This window comes from Schistocerca nitens, chromosome 2, assembly GCF_023898315.1.
Source record: "Schistocerca nitens isolate TAMUIC-IGC-003100 chromosome 2, iqSchNite1.1, whole genome shotgun sequence".
NCBI classification, from domain to species: Eukaryota; Metazoa; Arthropoda; class Insecta; order Orthoptera; family Acrididae; genus Schistocerca; species Schistocerca nitens.
Window position 1 is genome coordinate 705,995,236 of NC_064615.1, and position 22,500 is coordinate 706,017,735.

Here is a 22,500-nt window from a genome sequence, read left to right on the forward strand (position 1 = left end):
AATGGTGAGCACAAGATAAAAGGTAAGATCTTCAGTGATTGCATAAGGGTAAATTACTAGATCAGAATGTGGTAGCTGAAGTGCCATTGTAAATGTTTGGAAATATATAGAGTACACATTAGTGTGAAAGTGTTTATCCTTTGTATTGTGATATGACTAATTTTAATGCAGTTAAACGTGCAGAAAACTGAACTCATTGTTGTGTGATGTGTTGGTGCAGCAGTGTGTGTGTTGTATGCTTTGATACATATGTAGTATAAGAATTGGAAGCCAACAGTTCAATTTTAAGTAACAGTAATGCAGCTCATGCTTGAGATACAGAATGAAACTTTGGAAGGAAAGTCTTTGAATTCTTTCCAACATAAGATGGTCTTAATGTAAACTTAGAAAAGAACATAATGGTGTATCAGTTCTTGGTTTCTAAAATTGTTGATCAACTTTCAGGCCTTGTATCTTATAGCAACAAATGGAAAACCTGAGATAAAGGAGAAAGAAAAACTCTCTCAGATATTTCAGGACTTTCTAGATCAATGTCTTGAAGTGGAGGTAGAGAAAAGGGCAGCGGCCTCAGAATTATTGAAGGTATGACAATATTTTTTCTTTTGTAAGCATCAGGTAATATGTTCCAAGATTTTATATAAGCATTTCTGAATCTTTGAAAATAAACTGATGATGGCCGTGACACCCCGAATAAAATTGTGTACAATATGTAATTTTAGTTACAAATCAGAAACTTTATTCATTAGTATTTTTACCGAAACAAAATATGACTTAATCATAGATATTTTATTTTTATTTCATTTTTCTATACAACAAAGCAAAGTGGTTATAAAATTACTAAAATGCTAGCATCAGACAAGGATTTAAATGAGACTAATCTCAGAGGATATGAAATTATATAAATAATAAATGAAACATGGAAAAGCAGCAATAAATGATGCTGAAGGAAAATTGAGAATTGCAAAGGCACAATGAAGAAAGGGGAGGAAGAAATTGAAAAAAAAAAAGACATAACAGGAGAAATTAGTGTCTGTTGAGAGGACAAAGCATATGATGTTTAGACAAAACTTCATACTGAGCAATTCTGTATTCATCTGCTGGTGGCATCTTGTTATGAATTTGTATTCAGTCCTGAAAGGCTATTTCTCTCTCTTAATCTTTATAGAGTCCTACTTATTCCCAATAGTACCTCTCAGTTACCCAGTTAAAGCCTTCTGTGAGGGCAAGTCAAAAATTATTTACACTTTTCACTCTACTGTTTATTAACATGAAGCTACAGGTATACATTGCACATCATTTTTCTACGTAATCTCCCTCCTTCTCAATGCACTTGGCCCAAAGGTCAAGGATCATACGTATTCCTTCCAAATAAAAGGTTTTCGGTTGGTCATGAAGCCATTTTTGCACCACATTTCACACGTCCGCATCTGAGGCAAATATGCAACCACACAAAGCATCCTTGAGTGGCCCAAACAAGTGAAAGTCACATGGAGCAAGATGTGGGCTGTAGGGGGGGGGGGGGGGTGTTGTTCCAATGCCTGAAATTTCATCTTGTTGATGGTTTCGATAGTGTGGCGCATGTGTGGCTGTTCATTGTCATGCAGTAACACCTTCTTCGACAGCAAACCTCAGCATTTGGTGTGAATTGTTGGCCTCAGCTTCTTTTCCAACAATTCACTATATCCTGCACTACTGATAGTTGTTTCCTTTTCCACGAACTCTGCAAGTATGGGCCTCTGTGAGTTCCAAAACACAGTTAACATTACCTTTCCTGTGGATGGCCCCATCTTGAATGTTTCCCTCATTGTTGTTTCGGGATGTTTCCACTGCATACTCTGGAGCTTTGACTCGGGCTCGTAGTGATGCACCCATGCTTCATCTCCGGTGACAATTCTGCTTAAAAATGCATCACCTTCGTTGTTGAAGTGACTGAGTAAGCGTTGACAGACCCTAACATGGCTGAGCTTATGGTCGTCAGTAAGCTTTCTTTGTACCCACCGTGCACAGACCTTATGGAAACCGAGCTCATCGTGGATGATGTGATGGGTGGAGCCATGGCTGATATTCAAAGCAGATGCTACCTCATCGACAGTGATTCGCCTGTTCGCCAGAACCGTTTCTCAAGCTCACTGAATGTTGTCATCTGTAGTGGAGGTTGATGGCCATCTTGCTCCCTCTTTATGTGTTAAACTTGTTCGACCACTTTCAAACTTCTCGATCCATAAAAACAATCTTACTTGATAATGCACTTCTCCCATATTGTGATGAATGTCTGCTCCTTTGACACCCTCCGACCAAAGGAATCTGATCACCACCCATTGTTCCTCTTTGGTGCACACTTGTAATGGAGCTGCCGTGTTATGACTGCAACAGAAGGAAGAACAATAGCGGAAATAAGATCAAACTGTCACAGCATTACCATAACAGTATAACAATGACATGTGCAAGGACAGAAGACAAGGTGCGCAATGTAACAAACATTATGGCAAAAGTGTAGATAATTTTTGACTTGCCCTCTTACAGCAATGTATGGTGCATGGCTGAGGGTACCTAGTACCACTATGAGTTTTCCTTTTCTATTCCACTGGCAAATGGAGAAAAGGAAAAATATGCCTTTGTGAAAGTCCTGATATCTCTGAATTTCTTTCCTGGTCTTTGCAGGTAATATATGTTGACTGCAGTAGAATCGCTGGCTCACAAAACTTTTTCAATAGTCTTTCATGAAAAAAACATAGTCTTCCCTCCAGTGTTTCTCATTTGAGTTTATGGAAAATCTTCATAATACCTGCGTGTTGATCGAACCTACCAGTAACTAATTTAGCAGCATGGTTGTGAATTGTTTCACTGTCTTCCTTTGATTCAGCCTGGTTGGGATCCCAGACCCTAGAGCATTACTCAAAAAAGGGTTGCAGTTCTGTTGTAAATGTTCTCTTTTTTTATAGATGAGTTGCACTCCTCTAAAATTTTTGCAATAAACCAAAGTGGACTATTTGCCTTTCCTATTAGTGTCTTTTCGTGCTCATTGCTTTTGATATTTCTGTGCTATGTTGTGCCTGGATATTTAATTGATGTGACTGTTTTAAGCTGCTCATCACTAATGCTATATTCGAACATTATGAGATTGTGTTTCCAACTCACCTGCATTATAATTTTCTACATTTGGAGCTATCTGCCATTCATCACAGTAACTAGAAATTTTGTGCAAGTCGTCTTGCATCTTCTTATAGTAACTCAACAACACACTCCCATACACTCCAGCATCATCAGCAAACAGCCACAGATTGTTGCCCATCCTGTCCGTCAGATTTTTATGTTTATCACACTTCTGTGGGGCGTTCCTGATGATAACCTTGTCACTGATGAACACTCGCCAACAGGATAATGTTCTGGGTTCTATTACTTCTGAAGTCTTCAAACCACTCGCATATCTGGGAACCTATTCCATATGCAGGAACCTTCATGAATAGTCTGTAATCGGGTGCCATGTTGAACCGGTTTTGAAAATCAAGGTATATGGAATCTGTCTGTTGCCCTTCATCCATGACTCATCATGTGACAAAAGGACAAATTGAGTCTCATACAGGCAATGCTTTTTAAATCCATGCTGATCTGTGGACAAATGCTTTCCTATCTGTAGTTTTGCAGGCCCATTCTCTTACCCTTCTTATGTAAAGGAATCACCTGCAGTTTCTCCAGTTGCTTGGGACTTTGTTCTAGATGAGAGATTTGGAATAAATTTAAGCTAAATAAGGAGCCAATGCCAAAGTGTACTCTCTGTAAAACCGAATGGGGACTCCATCTGGACCTGTGAACATACTTGTCGTCAACTCTTTCAGTTGCTTCTCTATGCCAGGGATGTGTGTTACTATGTCCTTCTTATGAGAGTTTGGGTGGTAGTCATCCTCTTGCTTAGATGATTCCATAAATGCACAATTTAAAAGTTCAGATTTCCTTTTGCTGTCTTCTATTGCCATACCAGATAGGTCAGTGTGTAACTAGACAGAAGTCTTCAACCCATGCAGCAATTTTATGTATAGGACCAGAATTTTCTCAGGTTTTTGCCAAGATCTTTTGCTAAGGTATGATGCTGGAAGTTTTTGTATGTCATTTGCGCATGCTCTTTTGAACGTGGATTGTGACAGCCTCTGCTTCCCCAGCATTTTCCAGATTTTGTTGTTAAGTCATGGTGAATCTTTTCCATCCTTAATCCATTTACTTGGCACATACTTCTCCAGAGCATGATTTACAATCAGTTTAAACTTTTCCCACAATTTTGCTATGTCCATCATACTGGAACTGAATGATGGCCAGTCATTATCTAGGTGGGACACTAACAACAGCATAAATGCTCATTCTTGCAGGTTGTTCTCCTAGCCTTCTTGACGGACTTATTAACTTCAGTAGCAGTTGTCACTGTGAGTTTTTGTACTTCAGTATGTGTATCATGTTTGTGTCGTATAGTTTCATTTTGAGCCATTTTTATGCTGTTACAGCCTTTAGTCCAAAGCCTAGTTTGATGCAGATCTTCACTAGACTTACGGTTCCCAAAAGTGAAAGCTTGTCCCCCCCCCCCCCCCCCCCCACCACACACACACACACACACACACACACACACACACACACACACACACACACACAACTATTCCTTCCATTACCAGTGTACAGGCGCACACGGTGCTGCTCAGGTTGACGAAATTTTTTTCAATGAAAGTGTTGGTTAAAAGTTAATAAATTCACCGTATTCTGTGCACAGGATACATACATGTACCTAGATTAGCCTGTGAGACCATTAGCCAGTCATGCAGTCGTAACATGATGAAAATTTTGGTGTTGGAACAGAGTCTGAGAAAAAGATGTGTAGGAGAGGATTCATGACATTGCTAGTTTGAAGCTGGTGCCACAGAGCACATCCAGTATGGAACGAATGCTCCAAATGACAGCGAGCAATTAACTTGTTCACTGCCCTCAGCAGGTGCATAGTGGGAATCTTGTTGGCAAATCACATTTCACAGGAACGACCAAAATTTGCTGAGCAATGCTCCTACTCAGCACATAGATAACAATACATACGTGAATATCACAGGAAATGGTTAGAATGAAAAATTAAAAATAAACTTAAAAAAAATTATATATCAACCAGACTGGTTAGGTGAGATGAATATTGCTCCCTCTTCTGTAAGGCCCAAACATAGTGGAGAGAGGGAGAAGGGGTGTTGAAGCACTAGGGAGCTTAAGGCTACAAATATCAAAGGCCCGATCAGCTAATATGTTACTGGCCAGACATTGGCTGTATGCAGTTGTTGAGGGTAGAAGTGAGAGGTGAAGGTAGTAGCCCTTATCCTTCTTAGAAATTTAGTAACTTTCTATTAAAGTCATCAGATAGGAATGATCTTCATTATATAAAAATTATGTTTGGGACAGCAAATATCAATTAAGCTACGTAGATCCCACAGGCACTTTGTGAAATTCCACAACAGTGGTTTAAATCTTGTTAGTGGTCATTAAAACTTGATTCACTAAATACAGCAAACTGAACCCATTAATTGCTTTGTGTAAGGACCAGAATTTGTAGCATCTATTTTTCATGAAAAACTGTATATTTTTTCGCAAATTAGCATCTATTTTTGGCCAAATTAGTGTCTATTTTTCTGGTGGTGATGCGATGGATAAAATAATCTGATTACGCACTGTTGCATCCTATTCTTGGCAAATGTTTCATTTAATACTACCGTGTCATCAGTGTGCTGGAGGAATGAAAGAAAACTGGTACTATACAACAGAATTTTTGAAATATGTATTTTTATTGCTCAAAAGAATGCAAATTTCAGCAATAGTTTCATTGTTGGTACAGTTGCACCAAATTCTGTTACTCAAAAGGAAGGAGAGTACAATTTCTGCAGTACTTTCTTCAAGGTAACACCACCTGTCGGTTACAACCATATAATATTGATACAGAATTCTCTCACTATCAGCATTGTTTGTAAATCCAAGCAATGTTTGGCAAATGTTTCATATTCACTTTGGCAAATGTTTCATATTCACTTTGCTTGGCCCTAAATAACCTTGATTACATCAACTTTGTTATGCTCCTTCAGCTCCTTCTCAGTACGTTTTTTCAAATACGCATACCCACTAAACATGTTGTGCGTTGCTGTAGCTGGGCAACTGAGAAGTGTCTCGGTTTGAGGATCCTTAGAACTATTCAGAAGGACATTTCTAGGCTAAAATGCCTGTGCCGAAGCCTCAAATTTCTTAAGATTGGGGGCAGCAGTTGTAGCTCATCATATGTCACAAAATTATAATGGCAGCCTAGGAGAGGGAGAAGGGAGAGACGATTCCTCATAGCGGTGAGCTGTGGCTCCACAGGAGGCGGGAGGAGAGGGGTAAAGTGGATAAAGTGGTGTACCGGTTGCACAGGATACAGTGGTTGATCTGCAGTGACCAGTTTTCGTCCAAAGAAGTGGGCAAGTTCATTCGTTTTTTCAGAAGGGGAGGTCACTAGAGCTGGGCAAGTTCATTCATTTATTTTATTTTTTTTTTTTCAGAAGGGCAGGTCGCCAAGCGTTTGCTACCTTTCAGCCAGTCATCGATGCAGAATCGGCTCGCACACCCTGCAGTCTTTCTCAAACGATTTTACGGAAGCTATTGGGGAGAAAAAAATTCATTTTTGCTTTACTTGTAGCTTTATACGTCAGGCTCATTACAATGTGCCTGTCATTTTGTTAATGGCACTAGTTATTGTGACATGTACGTGGAAGTAAAACACTGCACAAAATTCAAAAACGTTGATAAGTAAAAATAGGGCTTGCTATGATTTTGTGTCTGGTACATATTGCATAATATGTTGCTACGTATCAAATTTAGCTTACATATTGAATTTTTCTTTAGACTTGCTTGGAGGTCTCCAACAGTCACCAGTCTCGAGAAAATTGACCTGACATTTCACACGCATTTGCGGTACCATGCCAGTGAAAAATCCATGGTGAAATATGCAGAAGATTCCTCATATTTTATAAATGCTTCGACATATCGAAATGAGAGTTTGGTAAATGATAGTACACAAAGAGGAGAGGATTTTGCCATAGGGTTATTGTGCAAAACTTCGTTGTCTATTGTGTTATTGCAGTAACTACAGACTTATTTGATGAAAGATTGTAATTGTTCAGAGCCATCAATAACTGGTGAAACAAGAAATTCTGTGGGTTTGGAACAACCTAAGTGAAATCATTACCTGTTTATTTTGTACTGAGGATGTGCTTTTTCCTAAGGTGCTGACCTTACCTTTCCTCAGTTTTTCACTTAATAATCATAATAAACCACGGTTTCAGAATTTTGTCACAATTGTGTCTGCATAACATGTTAGTGAGGTGAGACTGTCTAAGCGCCACTGAGTTTTGACAAAATAAGAAAATTTTAACATGGCCACAAGAGAAATGCGTAGGTTTTACTCAAAATTCCCCACTCGTGACTCATCTCTGAAAGTTCTAAATAGTTAACAAACCAAGCAAAAATAAATCTCTATTTTCGGTGGAATTTTTTGTAGATATTAACCAAAAAAGAGGTGGCAATCTCTTTGAATGGTCACCATGCAAGTGTGGATGTAGAGGGGCCATGCTTAATATTTACCAAAAATGTGAGTGTAGGCTTCAGTTTAGAATGATACTTCCCTTCAGCACCTGGCGTTTCCCCTACAGTGCTCTGAGTGATCCCCCACCACTGTCGTTCTCCCAACGGATCCCCAGTGGAATGCTTATCTAGTGGCCAAGGCATTTAACATGCACTATACTCCTGTGGAGTGTATGAGGAAGGGGGGAAATGCTACGTCACAGAAGGAGCACGCAATACAATAATGATGTTGAAGAACTGCATGGTGTTTCCTGTTTGTTAAGAAAAAGAAACATCAATTTTGGTCATGAACCCCTAATATTAATTTCGCATATAAATCAAAAACTCTTCATCTTCACTGCATCAGTTTAAGTTTTACTCAGGGACTCAATAATTTTCTGGGTGAAGTTGCAACAAATACGATATTCGAAAGATGTTGGCCATCATCTTTGGAACTTGTCATCAGCATTGAAAACACAGTAGATGCACAACAAATGAGAAGGTTTTGATTGAATAAGTACAGGAACTTAAAAATATTACAACTTGGATTATACTATTTAGCTAGTGAGGGAGTACAGAATCGTCAATTCAGAAGTCACAGAGAATGTAGAAATCAAAATTAAGCTCAATATTTTCAATCTTTATCAGTATCACTTTGAAGACAGAGTGAAAATAGATGTTTCATAACAGGAGAAAGACTGACTTTAACATCAGAGCAATGCGACATTAATTAATGCAGATCACTGAGAATTTCAGTTACAGTTAGCTATGTGGAATGTTGAGAATGTTCTCAAACTGAATAGATTCTGTGGAAAGATGGGTTTTCTATTCAGTACTTAGTAGAAAAATGAAACACTCAACAATTGTGAGGGATAATTCTGTAGAAAAGCTACTCTGGAAGGCATAACTACATATTAAAACAAGTCCTCATCCTTTGAAACTTCCTGCAGATCAGATTTCAGACACACTTAGATTGGAGGACACACTTGATATATCCTTCTCACTTTCAAAGTATGCATAATACATAAAAGATGAACAATCAGAAAAGCGTTCTTGATGACACGAAATACACAAACTAAAATTCTAATACCATAGGGACTTAACAAAATAACTGTACAATAGTTGGTAGATACTACCAGTTAAAAGATTGGTGGAGTGACCTTGTGTCTGTGGGTGTCCAAACAAATTACTGATGCATGCCATTAGCCGCCAGTGTAGCGAAAGAGACTCTTCATGTCAGAATCAATAAACACTTTATTGTGTTGTGCAGGGCGTTAGTTAAGGATGAATACCAGTAGAACCAACCTGACAGCTAGAATGTTCAATAGTCAAAAAGTAACTCTGTAAGTAATTAACAACAGAATGAGAAACTATTCTAAGAGTAAGCACGCAAGTGTTATAGAATACAGTGCCTATGGAGGCTGGTGCAGAAGCACCAGTGTTGCAAAATTACGTGCTAAAACAACGCAACATGCACTGCCTGTTGTGTCACTTCTGTCTGCTTATCAGGCTCAACCAGAAAAACAGAGCAGTGTCTAAAAACCTTGTAGCCAAATGGACCCATCAACTTGAGTATGTTGTGTCTCTCAACGGCTTCTTTTCATTGACCGTTAGAAGAGTCGGCGGTGATGAAGCAGTTGAAACTGGGTCGGGATTGTGCTGTGTTGTCCTTGTCAGCCATTTTTCTGGACAGAGGTATGTCCGTTTCACACTGCCCAGTGAGAAAGGAGTGGTTTTGCATTAACGATAAAGTCAAGCATACAATCTTCTCGTAGTACCACTCTATGCGGTAAGGTGGTTGTAAGTGGGGTTTCACACCTTCAGAGCATAGAATTGTGTGTGTGCACTTGTGAAGGTCTCAGTGTACATACATAGGTGTTTGCCTTACATACGTAGGTGTTTGCCTGGAAAGGATGCGATAGATGTGTTCTCTCAGCTGACAAATACGAGGGTCGTCCACAAAGTAAGTTCTGTTTCTATTTCTATCCGTGGCAGCACCACGATCGCAGTTCGAGCATGCGTGGCAGTTACTCTGACTCAAGGAGAAGACATGTACACCATTTTGAGATTGCTGCTGCTTACAGGTGCTTTGTAGTCCTTCTTTATAATGTCAGCTGTAATTGAAAATGCCACTGCATGTGAAATCAGATCTGTGATTCGTTTTCTAAATGCAAAGAAAGTGAAACAAAAGGAAATTCATCTGCGATGTTTATGGACAAAATGCTATGAGTGATTCAATGGTTAGAAGATGGGTCGGACTGTTCAATGAAGGACGTGATAGAGTACACAATGAAGAACGAAGTGGATGCCCATCTGTCGTTACTGATGAACTGATTCACACAATTCAAGAGAAGATTAAGCAAAACTGTAAGTTTACACATAGTGCCCTTGCTATGGAAGTTCCGCAAATCTCACGATCACTAATTCATGAAGTTGTTACTGAAAAACTGAAATTTCGAAAACTTGGCTCACATTGGGTACCTCAAATTTTTACTAAACAACACAGAAAACAACGGATGGGCTGTGCACTTCAGTTTTTGACAAACTACAATAAAGAAGGCGATTGTTTTCTTTCTCGGGTAGTCATGAGGGATGAAACTTGGGTTTCGTATGACATCCGTGAAACAAAACGCCAATCAATGGAATGGAGGCACACTTCATCCCCAATGAAGGGTAAGCCTAAGCAAATGTTTATACCTCGAAAAGTCGTGCACTGTTTTTTGGGACAGAAAAGACATTTTGATGATTGATTTCATACCACGAGGCCAAACAATCAATGCACATGGTTACTGCGAGACCGTTACGAAATTGTCAACTCTTACCGGAATTTCACTGGGACACATTTGATCATCCTCCATACAGCCCGGACCTCACTCCTAGTGACTTTCCTCTCATCTTACACCTAAAATCTGTCCTTGGTGGTCAACACTTCAACAATGATGATGAGCTGAAAGAACATGCTACTACATGGTTGAATACACAGGCGGCAACCTTCTATGAAGAAGGCATACAAAAATACTATGACAAGTGCCTACAAAATTTTGGAAGCTATGTAGAAAAGTAGTTTAACAGTTACAGATTTTTGTACAATAAATATTTTTTCTGTATCTGTACATGTTTATATAACCAAACGAAACTTACTCTGTGGACATACCTTGCAAAATCACCATTTCTCAAGTTGGATAGTTTCAAGGACCGTGGATCACATTTCAACATACAGAAGTTCGGCAGCTGAAGCATCCAAATCCGGATTGTAAGTGTTTCCCAGACCTAGCAAAGCCATTGGTAAGGCTGTGGTTCAACTTGTCACGGCATATCAGGGCTGCTTTCAGCAATCATTGCCAGAATTCTATCATCCCATTGCTGGCAGGATGATAGCTCATTATTCTGTGATGCACAGTGCCACAGAATTTAGTCAGCTGTGTGAACAGGTCATAATCAAACTGGCTTCTGCAATGCATCATGAACTGTGAAGGGTAGCCAAAATGTAACACCCATGTAGAAACAAAGGCGGAAGCCAAGATCTCTGCTGAGATTTTCTCCACTGGTGTGGCTTTTGTCTACTGGTGTGGCCTCTGGCCAGCAGGTGAAACATTTTGTCATTCTTAATAAATAACATTGGCCGTTGGGTGAAGGTAAGGGGTTGACCACATCAATATGAATGTGTGCAAACTGAGTGGTTGTTACATCGGGAAAGTTGCCTGCTAGCTTGTCGCATGTCTGTAGACTTTGTTACATTGGCATTTAATGCTGTCTGGGCCAAGTCTCGGCAGTCTTTCTTGACTCCTGGCTACACAGAATGATTGGAGACTAATTGTGTTGTCGCACAAACTCCCGGATGGCACAGATTATGTATATTATCAAAAGGAAAGGACAGGGTTTGCAATTATTGCGATTAGACACATCGCAGTACAACTTTGCATTGGTGTCTGGAATCTCTACTGCCTGAATTTTGAGCTGTGATTAAGAGTCTTCAAGCAGGTCATACAGCTACCTGTCTGATTGTTGTGTCACCACAAGTTCTGTGAAATCCATCAAACAAGTGATGCTGCTAACATAGGAGAGGCAGTTAGCCACTATATTGTCTATTCCAGTATGTGCTTTCTGTATGCACTGAACTGAGAAATGAAGACTAACTGCTTGTGTTGCCAAGGTGAACAATTCGTTATTTTGTCAGAAGGCAAATGCAAGTGATTTTTGGTAGATAAAGATGATGAATTCTCGGGCCTCCAGTTGAGATTGGGAATGTTTAAAGGCTTTGTACATTGCTGAAAGCTCTCTATTGTAGACACTCCATTTCTTTTGAGTTGGACACAGCTTGTGCAAGAAGAATGCCAACAGCTGCCATGAAAATCATGAAATTGTAGCAGTGCTGCATCGATTGCCATCTGACTCGCATCAACTACCAACGCTAATGGTGCGCTCGGTTCTTGTTGTACGAATAATGTCCATCCGCTACACTGTGCTTGGCTTCTTCGAGAGCTGAGATCATTTCATCCATCCATGAAACTGGTGAGTTTCCCTTCTTCAGGCCAGCGAGTGCTGCTGTTAACACTTTGAGTCCAGAACCCTTTGGAGCATGCATATAACAGAATCCCAGGCATTTTCGGTATCTCTTTAATTAATTACCATTTCGTTCTTGGAACCTTATTTAAAGATATGGAACCATTTTTTTTTCTTTTTAGAGGGAATTGTTCCTATGTGATCTATTGTAAAATAAAGCTCATTTAAATACAAATTTAGGACACAATTTTTTTTTACATTTCAGTATATATTTAGTGGAAAAAATTCTGCACAGATTCTTCTCTATCTGTACATTTAACGATAATTTGCCCTTGTATGGTACAATTTGAAACACTCTGGCATGCACAGCGGAATTTTACAGTAAGGGCACCACCATACTGTTTCTTTTCTTGAAGACTTTCCATTGGACAAATTTGTTTTTTTCTGCACAAACTTTGCACTCTTGTGGGATGTGCCTTCCTTTCAGTGGAAGGAATCCTGTCTGCAAAATGCCTTCCTAGAAGTCTGTTGCTACATGCATTTTGGGGAGTAGCAGTATGTTGATGTACAGCACCTTTCTTTGAAAATTCTTCACCTAATTGCACAAGAAAATTTGCCAAATGGCAACCTTTGTTCTGAGTGTTTCTTGTTTTACAGTAAAAGATGAAAGCATTCACTGCTGCCATTATAAAAAGATAGAAAAACAATTTCTTCACCATTTCGTTTGCCTTCTCTTGAAAGGGTAGTAAGATATAAGTTGGTCATTTCTGTCTACACCTGTCTTGTTGAGGTTGTAGTCTAGAATGGCATCAGGTTTCGTTTTCTTTGTCAGCCCCATCTTGCTACGCACTTCTACTTCTGTTTTGGTCATGTTGTGAAGACTTGACAAACACAGAACATCTCTTGTGTCCCTCCACTTCAGGCACAACAAATGTTCCTTCCTCATAAATATACAGCCACCTTTTTTCAGTTTTTTGCTGATTACACCTTGCTTAGGAAGTCCTCTATGATTAGGCATGCACGTCCCCATAGCCTTCGTCTTATTCTCCCACAGGAAATCAAAAACAGTAGGTGAAGTGTAATATCTGTCAATATAAACAGTATGTCGCTTTTTGAGGTAGCCAGGCAGAAGTCTCTGAAAAAGGGCAGTGACTGAATTGTCTTCCTGCCCTTTACCTGTGTAAACTTCAGTGCGTAAAACATATCATGTCTTTGCATCACACAAGGTAAACAGTTTGATACCATACTTGTCAGGTTTGTTTTTTATATAGACACGAAAAATAACTCTTCCCCTGAACCCACAGACACCTTCATCCGTAGTGAAGTTTTCCTCAGGTGAAAACGATGCTGGCAACTGTGTGAGTAAATGAATCAGGAATGGTCTGATTTTGTGCATGGGATCATGGCCAGGTTCGTTTCTTGGAATGTATGAGGCATTGTCGTTTACATGTAGACAAGAGAGAATAGGAAAAAATCTATTTCTAACTAGAACTGAACCTGGAAAAGGTGTGGACCAGTAATCATGCAGCCTATTTTTATTCACCAGGCACATGTGGATTATGACAGCAAAGAAAAATTACATTTCATGAAGCTGTACCCCAGTCCATGAGCTCCACATGCTATTGAGTTTCATTTTGCCTGATCTTCTCATTTTATCTGCAATAGATTTCACATAACTGTTAGTTTCTGACTTGATGTGTTTTACCATTGATTCAGGGATAAAAATTGAAAACAATATCAAAAGGACTGCTGCTGTCATCCACTTCTGCCACACATCCCTTTCCTCTTTGAATTCAGGTAATGAAGGTCGCACGTCTAATGTAGTCCACCCTAATTCCGCACCTTAAGATTTTGGAACACTAGAACGCCTCCTCTTGCGTGGTGATTCTGTAGATGGCACTACATTTGAAATACTGCCTTCAGCATTAGGCAGTACATTATATACCGACGGAGGTGGAATTTCATCTGAAAAACAATGGGCATGTAACCTAAATAGCAGACTTATTACACAGAAATACTGCCTTCAGCATTAGGCAGTACATTATATACCGACGGAGGTGGAATTTCATCTGAAAAACAATGGGCATGTAACCTAAATAGCAGACTTATTACACAGAACAATGTATAACAATGGAAAGGAAAATAATGTTGCTTTTGTACCTGAGTCTGCTTCAGAAGCAAAATCACTGTATTCACTTTCAGGAACATCCCCTTCGGAACTGGAATCTTCAAATGTCTCATTCCAAAGCTTCTCAATCTCAGTTTTAGTCAAAAACTTCGACATATTTATTGCAAAACGCACTGCAAGTGCAACAAGAAATACATGAAAACTATGGCGTCACACGACAGTACAGTGGTTTTGAACAACTGAGGATTGCCCTTGACAATGCCAAAATAGTTTCAGAAGTATCCATACGATGGCAGCACCATGCAATGGGCAGATCACAGCCTGCCAAGCCTGGATATTAGACATGAGCGCAATGAAAACAAAGCAAATGGAGGAAGACGAGCGGAACTCGGGTGTGGGATGCTCACAGTGTGCCTGTCACACGAGCTGCACTCGGGCTTGGGACTCAGTGTTAATGGCACATGCAACTCAGCCTCATGAGGTAAATGTCAGTGATAGAAATTGAGGATGCTGAGGAAATGATGCAGTTCCTGGTAGGTCTTCGACAGGGACATCTGCAGGATGGCTTCAACTTTCTTCGATAAGGGTAGCTACCCAGCGTCTTGATCCTGTGGCTCAAAAAATCAACTGGTGCATGACCAAAGACAGACTTGGTCATATTTAGAATGACACCCACCACATTTTTACAGTTTTCTGTAGAGTTGAGTAAGATGCTGCTGGTGTTGCTCTGGAGAAGCAGAAAAAATGAGAATGGCATAGAGATAATGGAAGTAAAATGTCAGCCCTCATAGGACAGAGTCGATGAAACTTGGTCAATGTTTGCACTGCATTTCGGAGGCCAAACATCATGAACTGACTCTCAAAAAGGCCAAAAGGAATGACACCAGCTGTCACCAGGTGTCTTTTGTGTATCTGCTGCCACCATCGGAATCTGCATATATTACTTTGGAACGTCTAAAACACTGAATAAATTCACGCTACTAAGCACATAATTATATTCCTGAACTAATGCTATGGGGTAATGATCAGAGACAGTTCTTGTGTTTAGGACCCGATAATCACCACAAGGGCACCATGCCCTGTTCTTTTTTGGCACCAAGTGTAGTAGGGATTATCAGGAGCTATTCAGCAGTCATATCATGCCTTCACAAGTCATAGTGTCAAATTCTGCTTTCACTAAGGCAAGTCGATATGGTGCCAAGTGCCGAGGTTGGCAGAAGACTAATGGGACTTCTGCAGTCTGTATGTGATGCAGTGTCATGGGGTATGTCCTTCATTGCTCCCAGAGGTCTGTGGTGGGAGTATCTTCAATACGTCACTGTACTTGCCGCTGTCTTGTAAGAGTTTAGCCATATGCTCTGCCACATCTCAACAAAAACCTGCGGCTGGAAACCATTTGACACTGTTGAGTAGCCACGTATTTGTTATGTTGGGAAGCAGTTGAAAATGTGCAAAAAAAAAAAACCGTACATCTGCAACTGTGAAATCCCGCGTAAAGTTGCATTGTAGTCTGAGGTCCAGGCTGTTTCGTAGCATTCCATAAGTCAGTATAGTTGAATTGTTAGCAGCAGTCCAATGGAAGGGGGTGCACAGCCACTTGCTGTGCAACTTTGTGTGCAGGAAAACACATAAGTTGATCCAGTATCTACAAGATATTTCTGCCCAGAGTTATGATCACTGATGAATAGGTGTTGAGGCAATTTCTGGCAATTGGTCGATGTGCCTACATCGGGTTACTTCTGGCATTTGCATGTGTGCAGGGCATTCTACACTTGCTTGTCTGGTCCTCAAATCTTCCGAGAGACCAGCAAACTGTGGGCTTCTCAGTATCTGGCGTTGAGCAAGTGGTAGACAAGTGGCTTATCAGTCACTCGTGATAATGGCCCCTATCTCTGCTGCGTTCATGACAGACCAATTATTCTTCCATCTTCTTGGTCAGTAAATCCATTTTGGTGGACAGCATGTCATAATTGGCCTTTGGTACCATGTGCGATGACAAGCTATATTGCATGCTGCCGCCACTGTACTTATTGGCACAGGCGTTATAGCATCAAATATTTTGTCACCTAACTCTGCTACAGCATCTAAGAGCATGCCAGTTTGTGACGCAATAATGTATTTCACTTCGTGTGGCAAGCGATTAATTCACATTGTGTGCAAAAGACTGTCAGAAGCAGTTCTCGTATCCACCTTATTCTGCAGGTGTTAAAATATTGTGAGGGTCTTCTGTTGCCAATATCTTCTTGCATTAAGACTTGTCTGATGTGCTCTTTCTCTGAAGTGAAACCTGTCTTATCAGTTCCGTTTTTAACTTCTCATATGCGTCGGCTGTAGGTGGAGTGGTGATTACATCTTCAATCTCTGGTGCATATTTCTGATCCAGCTGGCACACTACGATAGTGAATTTGGTTGTGTTCACCAAAGAGTCAGTGCCCACAACGGCATCAGGTAGCATGCAACGTCACCATGGGCAGTGGGCATAATGTTTTGGCTGATCAGTGTTTATGTGCCAAAGAGGTCTAGTTCGTAGTGATACCATTCTCCTCTTATATAATTGCTTTACTTTTTGGACACACCTAGCAGTAGTGAATAGAACAATGCACATAAGTAACAGTTTATTGTGTTGTAAATAAAATGTGGCTGATGTTTATTTTGGTAGCTCTTTTCAGAATGTCTTAGATCGAGTTACAGAGGAGGGTATTAATTGATATAGTATTTGTTCTTATCCACAGCATCCTTTCCTGAAAATTGCCCGGCCGCTAGCAAGTCTGACACCTCTCATAATGGCTGCAAAAGATGCAGCCAGGAATCATTAGAGCTGTAGACCAGGAACACAGCCGTATGATGGAACTTGACTTTTGACATGCAGCGACCACAGAGCTTTAAGTAGAAGCAGTCGATTGTGTGTTGTGCCACTGGGAACAATTCTTGCAATTCTGTGTACCTGGCTTTTTGTGCTGGGTGACAAGGAAGTTTTTCACTTAGTGTAAAGTTTTGTTGTGAATATTTTTTGGAGAACCCAGTGATGTGAGGTATATAGTCCACAGAGAAAAATGAATGTGACCCTTGATGCAAAAGCTGGTCATGGGTCTGTGCAGCTAAATGCAGTTATTTTACATATTTAAATAGCTTTGCATCTAGGCCACATTTTTATGCTGTGATGCTGTTGAGAGAGAATGGACAGTGCTGTAGATGTGTGAGTAACTAAAATGTGGAGCACAGATCACGGGTGTCAGATGTGTTCTTATTTTTCTTCCAACCAAAGAGGTGCATTTAGATTTATTAATGGTCATATGCAAGGTGTTTTCTGAAACAGTAAGGCTTCTGACCCAGTTAACATCTTGTTCATGCTGGGTAAATCTTTGATTGGAATGTTTCGGAGGTGCACTACTTTCTGTAATCAATATTCTAATGTGTAAAATGAGAGAGCTGCTATTTTAAGATTACCATTAACATGCCGGTAACCATATTTGAGATGTAGATGTGTTAAGTTTCGTATTCACTGCCTTTTTTTCTTTACTTTTAAAGATAAGTTCTTATTTCCTTGACTATTTTAGATTGTAACTTTGCAGTAATACTAAAAACCAGTATTATATTATCTGTGTAGGAAAGGCATCCCTGAAAGCTAGTAGTGTTACATAATTCTATGATAACGATATAGGAAGTTCATTTTATTATGGTTTTAAATGTTTCTGGACAGTCATATCTCCATCAATTTGTATACAGATTTTGGTAAAAATAACGGAAAATAGTCATTCCGTGCTTCTTGGTGAACAGCTTAGGGATGCAACACAATGACTGAAAATGTGCCCTAGTCATTATCATCAGCTGAATTCTGATGCTAGTACAGAATTTTATAATTTTGACAATGTGAGTAAAAGATAATTGCCATTGCATTCAAAAATATGTGAACAATTTGGGACTATTTTTTGCAAACTGCAATAAATGCAAAATATTTTTATATTTTGTCCTCTTGTGATTATAATTTTTAAGCTGTTTAGACAGAATGATAATATAATGTGAAATGTTTTGCTCCAGAAAAAGATCATGTAATAAACATGATAGGAACAGCTAAGAATGTGATATTGACATTTGTGATTTCCTTACAGTGTCTCTGTCAGCAGTTTGATTGTGCAGTGTGTGTTGTCTCTGGATACATTGGATGACCAAGAGTGCACACTGTTCCTGCTGACTTGCTACTCTGTTTGATGTGTTAGAGAATATTCACAACAAAAAATAAACAGAATTTCATGGCCTGTAATTTAATGGTTGCTCTGTAGTTCCCGTGCCTAGCATTTGCATGCACAGTACTGCTGTTCTACTTTCAGAATATCATGTAGTGATAAAGTGACTACCTTCAACTCACTTAAGACTTTAAAGACGAGATATGCTTATTACAAATATAGAAAATATTCGGAAAGTAATTATAATCAAGAAAAGTTAATTATAAATATGTTGTGCTGCTGCTGCTGCTGCTCTCGCTCTCTCTCTCTCTCTCTCTCTCTCTCTCTCTCTCTTTAATCACTTGAAAGGCAGAAATTTAAAAACAGGAGTTTATCACCCAGAGTTCATATACAGTAGGAACAGTACTTCCATAACCAAATTCTGAATGTAATTACTGTGGTGTTAGACACTTGTATTAGTGAACTTGTTTTCCCTTACTACCCTCTACAAAGATGATTGCTGTCATGTCTCTTGCCTTATGATGATGTGTTCTGCAGTTTCTCATTTGAGCTGAAGTTACAAACACTTTTCATCCAGAAAAAGGTAGAAGTCACTCAGTGGCCTGTTTGAATGTAGAAATTGCACATGCCTAAATTGTTCAGGAACAGCAGTTGCTTCAGCAGCATGCAGATATGTGTTGGCTTGTGGAAGATGTCACCTAAAGATAATCTTCCTCTGTTTTGGATTTGTTGAAATTTTATTGGTGACATAAAGTATATCTTCTGATTTGTTGTTGTTCCCTTTTTTTGTCAAATTGACTTTTAGGTGACAGGTTGTTTAACAGTGTAGCCACAAGGCTGTTGGTACTGAATGTCTTGAATGTTTGTGGCATGTGTAAATAATTTCTGTACATTCACTACTGTGATTGTAATCTGGTGTTGGGAATTTGAATGAAATCCAGATGCAACCTCCCCCTCGTAGCATGGATTAACATTCACGTGACAGTCTGCTTTGTTAACAGCTTTCAAAAGTACCTTAATCACCGTGATATTATATTGAGGAGGATGTCATAGATGTAACTTCGTACTGTGAGTAAGCTCTTGTTGATACATCTTTTGAAGAAAACAGTTATGCCTGTAAACAAAAGTTGATCAAAAGACTGCCACTATTCATTCTGTATCGAAGAAATTAATTTAATTATTTAATACCCTCACCTATCTCCCAGTTGTGTTCATGATGTAGGGGTCTACCAACATCTTATATCTTTCTCAAGTTTCATTTTATTGTAAATTCATACCATGTGTACGAGTATAAAAAATGTCTTTATGGATGTGTTAACCTTCATATACAGCAATACAATATTACAGAAGAACACAGAACTTAAGCACTGTGAACTGAAGCATAGAACATATTGGATGGAGTAAGTAGGAGACGAATAACTGCTTTAGCTCTGGAATTCAGTAGCTTTTTCTCAAAGTAGTCATAAAAAGAAAACAGTTTTAACATATATTTTCAGAAAATAATTGTTTTTCTGTTTATGTATATGCTTTAATTCCATGGATGCACAATCCATAAGAACACACAACAGGAATCATGGAGTTTTACTCAGCAGTCAATAAAATTTTCAATCAAATCCTGTGGAAGGCGTGCTTCCTGGATTGGGCTTCTATAATACATTAACAAAACGATGGTAATAATCATACTGGCTGTGCGGTGGTCGCTTTTTGTGTAAGGGCTCATTTCATTCTCCTAATAATGTTGTTAACAATACAACATTGTTCAGTGCTTCCTTACATGACACAATTATATTGCATTGTTGTGAATTGGTTGTCATTTTACTTGCATTTGTGCTTATGTTTCATTGTATGAAGTGTGAAAAAAAGTCTCCAGATTAACTCAGTAGCCACTAGGTGCTTGCAGAAGGAAGAAAAAGGTCTTTTATTTTTTAACTGTTTTCTGAAAATGGAATTACATTGTTCAAATGAAAATTGGTAGCCCGTGATTTGAGTCAACGAGTGAGCATTTAGTTTTAGCACCCAAAATTTAAGATGTCAGTTGCAAATGTCAATTCTGACATTTTTTAAAAGTGACAACAGTTTATTTCTGATTAGTTTTGCCAGTGTACCAGTATTTGTGGTATGAAAATCTCAAATAATAACAGAGGAAGATAGTTCTATTTTCTTGATTTTAGTAAGTCCAACTTAAGATTGTGTTGTCTCCGTGACAAACACTATCATTAATGCTTTCTGCTTCATCTAAGCAAGAACAACAAATAAAAGTATTCATAAAAATGAATTGATTTCATGTAAATGTATAGATAAGGCAAATTCATAGCCTCTCTCATTACACCACAGATCACAAGGGGGCTGACAGATGCTGGATTTCTCCGTGGGACCTGTTTCAATGAAATACTAGTGTATGGATTATCTGGAAAAGGTGTAATTTTAATCAAAGGAGGGTGAGTAACTTGAAACGAACAAAATGAAACCTCTCCTGTTTTTATTCAAATTTTCTTCATACAGAGAGCTCTGATCATGGATGCCACAGCTAATTGCTGGGAAATATATGACTGGATTAGACATTGTATACAAGAAAATACAAAGGGAAAATGCTAGAATGAATCACACCACATCAGAAAGAAAACTGTAAGGTACATAAAATGAGACTGAAATTAACCCACGTGACCTGGTTCCCTCTTTCCCACAAGTGCTGTATCTCTTTCTTATGTGCTGAATTTTCTCAACAGAGAATCCGATCGTCCAAAATGAGAAATTGTTTAAATAGATTTAGAGTAATCCACTTGGTGCTTTTTCTTTCAATAATTGTCTTCTTTTGAAGTGATGATGTTTGTACATTCATTTTCATGACTGGTAGCACAACTTACAGCAAGAAATGGGGGGGGGGGGGAATCTGTGTTGTGTTGAGAGATCGATTCGACAGTCAGTTTTTCAGTATCATCACTATAGAGAATGTAGGTTGCAATTGATTATGTGATAGTATAAATTCTCTGGTGCTCATCTGAAATGTTATGCAGCCTTTCAATAAAAAGCAAGTGAACTGCAAATTAAGTGATTATTATAACCAAAACAGGACATATTACATCTAGTTTCCTTTACTTTCAACATGAACAATGTTGTCCTTACGGAAAGGAGGTGACATGGTGCAGCTATCAAACTCGTCCACTCTTCAATCCTTTCAGTGTACTCTGAATGCATATTTTTTCCCCAATTCCATTTGCTATCATATTCTTATTAGATCTTATACTGGCAGACAAAACAATGTCTGGTGCTGATTCCACTTTATCCTATTGAGTCTTAACACTTTCTTAGTTTAAAATTATTGTTGTTGTCCTATCCATGTCCGAAACTTCAGGTGCAATAAACAATACAGTGTTCATAGTCTTATTGAAACCTTTTCCTTGTTTAAAAGCTCTTTTTAAAACTGATATTCACCCTATTTCTATTTTTATTCCTCTCTCTTCAGTTCATGTTTGTGTTATGCACTGTTAGAAATATGAGCTGTGGTAGATACTTCACTCAGGATTCTACCGTGATACGTAATAGATATCTCAGTAATTGGATAAATTGGACCTTACGACGTTTTCTGTGATGCTTGTTCAGATTCATGGAGCATGGCCCTTTATGTTAACTGAACATTTTGACTTTTGGTTTATACATTTGTGTTTGTGCAGGTAAATTCTTCAACACAAACTTACCAACTTAATTCTCTTTGAGTCCATGAGATTTATTGTTTCTTTGTGAAGTTCTGTCAGATAGTTTCTTTGTGAAGTCCTGTCGCATAGTTTCATCATTTTAGATTAGATTATATTCAGTTTTTGTTCCATAGACCCAAAAAATGAGATGATTCTTGTGGGTGTGGAACATGTCAGAATTGTGATCTATTCATTGCCACAAGATGTCAGATTTCTTATTTTGCATCAAAACATGGTTTACAATGTTGCATTAAATATTCATAAATTTGAAACGCCGAAATGCTGCAGGAGGCACAGACATACATTTGTATTTTTGATTAATGATGTCAACCCTCTCTGCCAGTTTATCATTAACTATCCTGGTGGTATATTAAACTGTGAACCAGTC

General features: G+C 38.9%; 1 protein-coding gene across 3 annotated transcripts in view; it reads left to right on the forward strand.

Annotated features, from left to right (window-relative positions):
* Nucleotides 1-18,526, forward strand: part of LOC126236873 (serine/threonine-protein kinase Pak) — a 144,168-nt gene extending 125,642 nt beyond the window's left edge. For 2 of the 3 annotated variants that reach the window (XM_049946495.1, XM_049946496.1), the window contains 2 exons: nucleotides 445-582; nucleotides 16,969-18,526. In XM_049946495.1, the coding sequence (XP_049802452.1) occupies nucleotides 445-582; nucleotides 16,969-17,052 (222 nt within the window). In that variant the 3' untranslated portion in view covers nucleotides 17,053-18,526. The remainder of the gene's footprint in view (nucleotides 1-444; nucleotides 583-16,968) is intronic. The other variant, XM_049946494.1, reaches the window with a different exon arrangement.
* The last annotated feature ends 3,974 nt before the right edge of the window (nucleotides 18,527-22,500 follow it).